The sequence below is a fragment of the Oncorhynchus kisutch genome, linkage group LG4 (assembly GCF_002021735.2).
Source record: "Oncorhynchus kisutch isolate 150728-3 linkage group LG4, Okis_V2, whole genome shotgun sequence".
In the NCBI taxonomy this organism is placed as follows: Eukaryota; Metazoa; Chordata; class Actinopteri; order Salmoniformes; family Salmonidae; genus Oncorhynchus; species Oncorhynchus kisutch.
In genome coordinates this window covers 58,084,657-58,092,612 of record NC_034177.2, presented here as the reverse complement: position 1 = coordinate 58,092,612, position 7,956 = coordinate 58,084,657, and the positions used below count along the sequence as shown (strand labels likewise).

General features: G+C 42.0%; 1 protein-coding gene across 3 annotated transcripts in view; it reads right to left on the bottom strand.

The window, feature by feature from the left end:
• Window positions 1–2,756: 2,756 nt before the first annotated feature.
• Window positions 2,757–7,956, bottom strand: part of ercc6 (excision repair cross-complementation group 6) — a 49,939-nt gene continuing 44,739 nt past the window's right edge. For all 3 annotated transcript variants that reach the window (XM_020481387.2, XM_020481386.2, XM_020481385.2), the window contains exons 20-24: window positions 7,704–7,849; window positions 6,916–7,611; window positions 6,372–6,540; window positions 6,193–6,271; window positions 2,757–4,094 (exon numbers count right to left, since the gene is read on the bottom strand). In XM_020481387.2, coding sequence (XP_020336976.1) covers window positions 3,642–4,094; window positions 6,193–6,271; window positions 6,372–6,540; window positions 6,916–7,611; window positions 7,704–7,849 — 1,543 coding nt within the window. In that variant the 3' untranslated portion in view covers window positions 2,757–3,641. The remainder of the gene's footprint in view (window positions 4,095–6,192; window positions 6,272–6,371; window positions 6,541–6,915; window positions 7,612–7,703; window positions 7,850–7,956) is intronic.

Here is a 7,956-nt window from a genome sequence, read left to right as displayed (position 1 = left end):
TGAATCCGATTCCTGCCATTTAATGCTGATGGGAGGACTAGGGTATGGAGAAAACAACGAGTACATGCATCCATTATGCCACGTGTCAACATTGCACACAATGGGCCCATTGGTAAAAGTGGAGCAACATTTCAGGACATCTGAATCAGGTGTATCCATTTTCAAATAGATTTTTTTCAGCACGATAATGCTCCATGCCACAAGGATAGGCTTGCATCCCTGTGGAATGCTTTCGACACCTTGTAGAGTCCATGTCCCGACAAATTGAGGCTGTTCTGAGGGAAAAAGGATGTGCAACTCAATATTAGGAAGGTGTTCCAAATGTTTTGTACACTCAATGTATATTGTATTTTTCCCTAGAGTCAATCTCTGACTACTATCCTTCAAACAGCACTAAGCATGACATCACTTTCCTATGGTAATGAAGAAACCTAAATAAAAGCACGCATTTCTTAACATTGCAAGGTGGATGGATACTCATTCAAAAGATATGACATTTTAATCAATGTCGATTTTTATTGTGCTTCAAATGCAAGAAAGAATTTATGGAATATTTGTTAAATATTTAAAACATTATTTTAAGGCTACTTGAACGCTGGTGAGTCCTGGTATGTTGACAATATTGGTCTTACAGTGAAAAAAACATTATTTGTGCCAATAGAGCTGAGCAACGGGTTTAATACAGAGCGCTGGTGAGTCCTTACTCCACCCACTCCATTCACTGCAATGCAATTCACAGCATATGAGTTACAATATTGGTCTTACAGTGAAAAAAGTAGGGTCTGTGGAATCGGTATGGTATAATTTCATGGGCATTGAATAATACGGAGTGTTGCTGGCCTTTTACTACACCCATTCCATAGGACACAATGCACATCGGAAGTCTTTTTTTACCCCTCTAAGCCAATATGTAATTTATAGGCCAACAGTGTATTGCGTTGGGACTGTTGGAATGGGTGGAGTAAAAGTGCTGGCTGGGTATGTAGACTCAGTCCCCCCAAGAAATAAAACCCTATTTAGATTTTACAGACCATATTGAGTAATCCATACCCCACTTTTACAGTGGCATTATATTTCTTCTCTATAAGCCAATATGTAACTCATATGCTGTGTATTGCATTGCAGTGAATGGAGTGGGTGGAGTAAGGACTCACCAGCACTCTGTATTAAACTCATTGCTCAGCTCAATAGACCAATTTAAGTTGTGTAGATGAGTAATCCAATTACATATACTTGTATTTTACTAAAAGTGTATTTCTTTACGTATAGCTTTCAACATGCCAGTGTTGGTGTAAACTTTCTAAAGAAATGCTGGTATAAATATACTACATGGCCAAAAGTATGCTGGTCAAACATCTCATTCCAAAATCATGGTCATTAATATGGAGTTGATCCCACCTTTGCTGCTACAACAGCCTCCACTGGAAAGGCTTTCTGCTAGATGTTGGAACATTGCTGCGGGGACTTGCTTCCATTCAGACACAAGAGCATTAGTGAGGTCGTGCACTGATGTTGGGCGATTAGGCCTGGCTCGTGGTCGTCGTTCCAATTCATCCAAAAGGTGTTCGATGGGGTTGAGGTCAGGGTTCTGTGTAGGCCATTCAAGTTCTTCCACACTGATCTCGACAAACCATTTCTGTATGGACTTCGCTTTGTGCACAGGGGTAGCCAAGAAGAACGTGTTCAAACATTCATTCATTCCTTGTGCTGTTGAACTACTAAATGCAAAGTCAATTGTATCGGTATATGTACTTATCTATCGAGTGCAGTTGGGACAGTGGTTGTTTGTGAGTGAATTAATAATGTCTTCCATGTTGTTAGTGTATGCAACATGATGGACTGACTGGTTTAAATGTGTATGATGTGAGAATGTATGTGATTATTTTAATGAAGGTGATGCCAAAGAAAAATGTCCATCCTGGATGGACGATAAAGTTTTATTCTATTCTATTGTCATGCTGAAACAGGAACGGGCTTTCCCCAAACTGTTGCCACAAAGTAAAAAGCACAGAATCTTCTATGTCATTGCATGCTGTAGGATTACGATTTCCCTTCACTGGAACTAAGGGGCCTAGCCTGAACCATGAAAAACAGCCCCAAACCATTATTCCTCCTTCAGCAAACTTTACAGTTGGCACTATATGCATGCGGGCAGGTAGCGTTCTCAGCAAAGTCGCCTCTTCACTGTTGACGTTGAGACTGGTGTTTTGCGGGTACTATTTAATGAAGCTTCCAGTTGAGGACTTGTGAGGCATCGGTTGCTCAAACTAGACACTAATGTACTTGTCCTCTTGCACAGTTGTGCACCGGAGCCTCCCACACTTTCTATTCTGGTTAGGGCCAGTTTGCGCTGTTCTGTGAAGGGAGTAGTACACAGTGTTGTACGAGATCTTCAGTTTCTCGGCAATTTCTCCCATGGAATAGCCTTCATTTCTCAGAACAAGAAGAGACTGACGAGTTTCAGAAGAAAGCTCTTTGTTTCTGGCCTGTAATCGAACCCACAAATGCTGATGTTCCAGATACTCAACTAGTCTAAAGGAGGCCAGTTTTATTGCTTCTTTAAATCAGAACAACAGTTTTCAACTGGGCTAACATAATTGCAAAAAGGTTTTCTAATGATCAATTAGCCTTTTAAAATGTCAAACTTGGATTAGCTAACACAACGGGCCATTGGAACACAGGATTGATGGTTTCTGATAATGGGCCTATGTAGATATTCCATAAAATAAATCAGCCGTTTCCAGCAACAATAGTAATTACACTGTATTTCTATATTATTTTAATGTACAAAAAAATGTTGCTTTTCTTTCAAAAACAAGGACATTTCTAATTGACCCCAAATTTTTTAACGGTAGTGTACGTGTTTGTGAGATATATTAGCGTGTAGCCCAAACTGTTCAGACGCTACAGACAGAAGTTGGCAGATCATCTGTACCGACTTCAAACGAGTCCCAAGACGCTTGTGGGGGTCGTAGAGCACAACATTGTGTTCGTGAGAGTTTCATCTTTCCATATCGGGGTAACAGTTTGTAGGCCGTTCAGACGCTACAGACATTTTCATGAGAAGACTGATATTTTGGAATGTCTCATGGTCTGACAAACACAGCTCTAGCTCTGCCACATTTCACTGCAGATGCGGAAGTGTGACATCGGCGGATTAAGATGTGAAAATCGTCTCTATGGGGTTAAAAATAAAAGTACGTCAAATGATCAAGACATTTTCTTAAAAGGTGGTTGCAATGCTGTGAAAAACCGGTGTACTGCATATTCCCCAAGATTAACATGTCTTTGTAGGGGGACTCTTATTTTGAATTAAAAACATCTACATAATTTCCTGCTGCCACCATAACAGTATTCAATTTCTAGCTACAATGTCAGTTACATGTAAAATGTCTGAATTCAAGTAGATCCCAGGTATAAACAAATAAATATGACATTTTCATTAATAGCACCCCCCCAACCCAACTACTACAGTAACTCAGGTCCCCTTCTCCCTCTCTTTTCTATCTCCTCGCCATCAGTCAAAATGTTTTTTTTTGAGCCTCAAGTTCCTCTCCATCAATCCAGACTTCTCCTCCTCTGCCTCACCCTCACTACAAGTAGTCAGGTGTGAGTCTACTCTCCCCTTCTCCTTACTCCCATTATCTGTAGTCAGGTTTAAGTCTCCACGTCCCCTCCTGCCCCTTTGCCCTGTGGAAGTTACAGATGTTTCGGAGTAGTTCTCTGAAGACAGGGGTCTGGGTGTGGGTCAGTCTGGGGGTGAAGTGGTCCAGGACCTCCTTGGTGCTAGCCTGTCCATCCACAGCTCCCTGGAATGCCACAAAGTTTCTCAGCTCCACCAGGAGTTCATCGTGTTCCGTAGGGGGGGCAGGAGGGCCTGAGGGGATACGGGCACCCCCCTCTTCCTCTTCTCCTTCATCCCCTTCTCTCTGGGGCAGGCTGAGGTGGTTCCTAGCTTTCATGCGGGCCAGTATAGTGGAGGAAGAGAGGGGGGCCGTAGTAGAGGAAGAGCCTCCCACCTCTACCCCTTCTCCACTGAAGTGACCCCCCGGGATGGGTTTCCTAGCGATGGTTTTCTTGATGATGGCAGCGTCCTACACAGATAAAGCAGACACACCGGGTTACAACAGAGAACAGAATAATGAAGAACATGGAGAACAGAGAATATCTGACTATACATTTCAGCAGGGTCATGTTCATTAGGCACCTAACAGAGGTAAACAGACCGAAACATGGAGGGACTACCTGGATGTGTCCAATAAGAAACACAAATTTCCATTTCCATCTGCAGGTTCCATCAAGTTGAATTTAAGACTTTTTAAAGACCTGTTCAATGCCAATTGAAATGCAATTTAATACCAATTGAGGTCTACGTGTGCTACAAACCTGCTAATATTCCCATATTTCTTCACACCGTCACTAATAGAAAAAAATGTGTAGGCTAACCATCTTCTGATGGCATTCACAGTGCTTTAATAAAGATGTGCAATAGACTACTGAGATGGTATTCAAATAACTTTTTTCATCTAGGCAGGAATGCATGACTCAAGATATTTTGATGTGCACTGCAACCTAATCCTGTGATTGTAATGCATTTTAGGTTGACAATTAGTCCATTGTCATATTTTACAGTTAAAATAGGTCTCTATTTTTTGTTCAATAGAGATTCATTTTCCTACATCTTTACGTGCACTAATATCACAGATTAATATATTTGGTATTAATTCACCTGGGTAAGTGGAAAATAAAAAACACATTAGCTAGATCACTACCTCGAAGTATAATTTTCACTGGAAGTAACCATGTTTTAATCTAACAGTAAAGTAATGATTAATTCCCTCCCACAAACGTCGCTGTCATAGCCTAATACCCAGTGAGGCCAATGCGCTCGCAGAGGCCGATGAGCTCGCAATGGACAATGCTAATTTTGCGTGCTCCATATCGCAGATCCATATCTCGGTTGTAAAATAGACAGCTGAGATCAGCAATATACCTGCACAAAGCTGAGAACATCCTCTCTTCAACTCGCTTCCTCTCTTCAACTGTGACGAGTATTACCAGGGCCTTAAACAAACTTTTGTCTATACCAGCCACTGTGGTTGGTAGATTTAAAAAAAATCTAGCAGCAACTTTGATTTGTTTTTGGCATAATTACACAAAGATACAAAGAAATTAGCATGCTTAGTAATGTTTCTAAAACAAGACATTTATTATTAGTAAGAAATAATGTGGTATATTGCTTGATTTAATATAATATTCTGTGACCTGAGGATTTTAACTAAACAAAAAAATCTGACAAAACACTTTAGCTGCCCCTTTAAGGTAACCTTGGTAACAGGGCTGCTGGAGTCATCACATGTTCCCGTGAGAACCTCACTAGTTGAGGCCAACAATGTCTCTTTTTGCTAGCAGCGAGAGCAAACTCAAACATTGAAAAGCAACCTAGCTTGTGAACAAAACAATGTAAATTGCCAAGAAACACGAGGACAAAGTCTCACTTTAGTAGACTTCAGAGTACATTAGACCAACTTTTATGCCTGTGCCCAATAATTCTAAAAACAAATCTTTCAGTGCTCACAGCCCCCCAGACAGGCAGAGTTGCTGTTGCAAGGTGGGATAGCTATAACCTTAGGATTCAGATTTCTTTGTGTATTAGTAGATATGAAACAAAATGGCAGGAATACTTTGAAAACAGCTACTGCAGCATTTATTTTGCTATAAAATCACAATACACTCTTTTTAAAAAATTCAACACTCACACTGTAGAGCCCGGAGAGTTACCACACGCCAACGTGGCTGGTGAATTAGACATTCTTACCCACCAATGCCAAAATGTACCTGCATGTCAGGTGGCGGGTGTTAATTTTATGCCCTGAATATTACACAGGATTGCTGTGTTTTTCTTATAGCTAGAATCAGAACACTTTTTTTTCTCCAAAATAAGTGCAGTGGAAAAGGAAGTTAAAAGTGGATCGCTCATTATCACTGTAGCAGGTCCTGGCGAAACAGGAACATGGGCAGACACTTTCATTAGAGCAATTATTAAGACAAGGCCTTTAATTTAGCTAAATTCATTTTTTTTTTTTTAAATACATTTTAAGGACCAGCAGACACCCTGTGAAAAACATTTTATTTTGTGTGCCCTAATACAAATATGTTGTCTACCTCAGTGGTGTTGAGGTGTGTAGTTACCTTGCATTTGTCCTGAGCTGGGACAACTGTAGCAGGAGGAGCAGACAGCAAAGGATTCTTCTTCTGACCAAACCTCTTCCTGTAGACACACAACCACCCACACACATATTCAAACTACAATACCCATAATCCTCCACTCAATGTGGAAGTCTACAGTGATAGCCTGTGTGTGCGTGTACCTGGCTGGAGCTGGGGCAGGTTGGTTGTAGGGCAGTCTACAGTGTTGTCTGGAGACCTTCAGGGCTTTCAAAGCGTCTTTAGCTACTCTGTTAGCTTCAGCTTCCACCAGGACAAAGTCTGGGTTAGACGCCTCCATGATGGAGTCATGCTGCATCACACTGTGGATACCTAGAGAGGAGAGACCGAGAGAAGAATGTTAAAGATGCACTGTGTAGCTTTACTTTACCCTGTGATTGTAGGACAAAATCATTAACACAAATTGTGGTTTAAACACCACAAACAAAAAAACACACACACAAAAACACTGTTTGGTTCATGCTAGTTCATCTTCTACGGTTTAAACGAAGAGCTTCACCTTCAGTCCAACAAAACCTCACCTGGCAAATAATGCCTCATGTGCAGAGGTACCCGATTTCTTGAAACGCGTAAAGGAAAGTACGATAACACTTTATAATAACTTTCCTGAATAAGCATTAAAGCGACATAACTACCAACAAAAATATATTTCATTACTTGTAAACATGTATTAACATAAAAACATACCTGACTTCTTGAAGAGTTTGGCCAGTACATAGTCGTCGCTCTGTCTCTGGTCCTGTTTCTCCGGCTGCTCCTCGCGCTCCTCTTGTCCTTTGTAGCTCCTCTTCTTCACCAGGTAAGAGATGCGATGACCCTCGACCTTGGCCTGTTTCTGATTCCCGTGTTTGTTTTTAGGTCCTTCTACTGTCGAGTCACAGTGCTTCCTCTTCTCCCGGTGTTTGTAGGGACTGGGGCCGGGTCCTTGAGGCTCTCTGTGTTTGTGTGGACTGTGTTTGTCTCGTTGTTTCTGTGTGCTGGGACTGACGGAGTTAGTGTGTGAATGTTTGTGTGGGTTTGGGCTGGTCACGGGTGAGTCTCTGTGTTTGTGGGTCAGAATGGAGTTTTGGTCTCTGTCTAGGTCTGTGAGTATATGAGCATTGCTTCCCTCCTCCCTAGAATGCTGTGTGTCACATTCTGTCTGGGACTGTCCAATAGGAATATCTGCCTCGCCCTGGTTGGCTTCCTGGCTGTCCGTCAGCCTGTTGTTCTTATTGAGAGAGATGTTACTGCGAAGGGGGGTGGTCCTGTCTCCAGGCCGGGGCGATGGGGAAGGGATGGCTCCACCTCCAGTGGAGCTAACATTGTGATTGGTTACAGAGTGTCTATGGTTAGACCTTGGTCTGACTGGCTTCTTAGGAGCTTGGACATCAGAACCGGTGCCTACACAATGAGTGGAAATAAAAATGAGTGGAAATAAAAAAAGAGTGGAAATAAAAACAGGTGGAACCGTGTGTGTGTGTGTGTGTGTGTACCTGCAAATATAGCGCTGGTCTCAGTGCCCTGCGTCCCGTCAGGGTTAGATAAGGTAAACAGCTCGTAGATGTCGTTGGACTTGAAGAAGCGTCGCTGTTTGGGGTCCTTCAGAATGCGGTTGGTCAGGAAGTGTTTGAAGATTTGCCTGAAGGGAAAAACACCAGAGGTGAATATTAACACAGTCTCTCCTGGTGGTGTTGGGAGGAGAATCTCAATAGTTCCGTTTATCACAGGTGAAGAGCTACTTGAAAC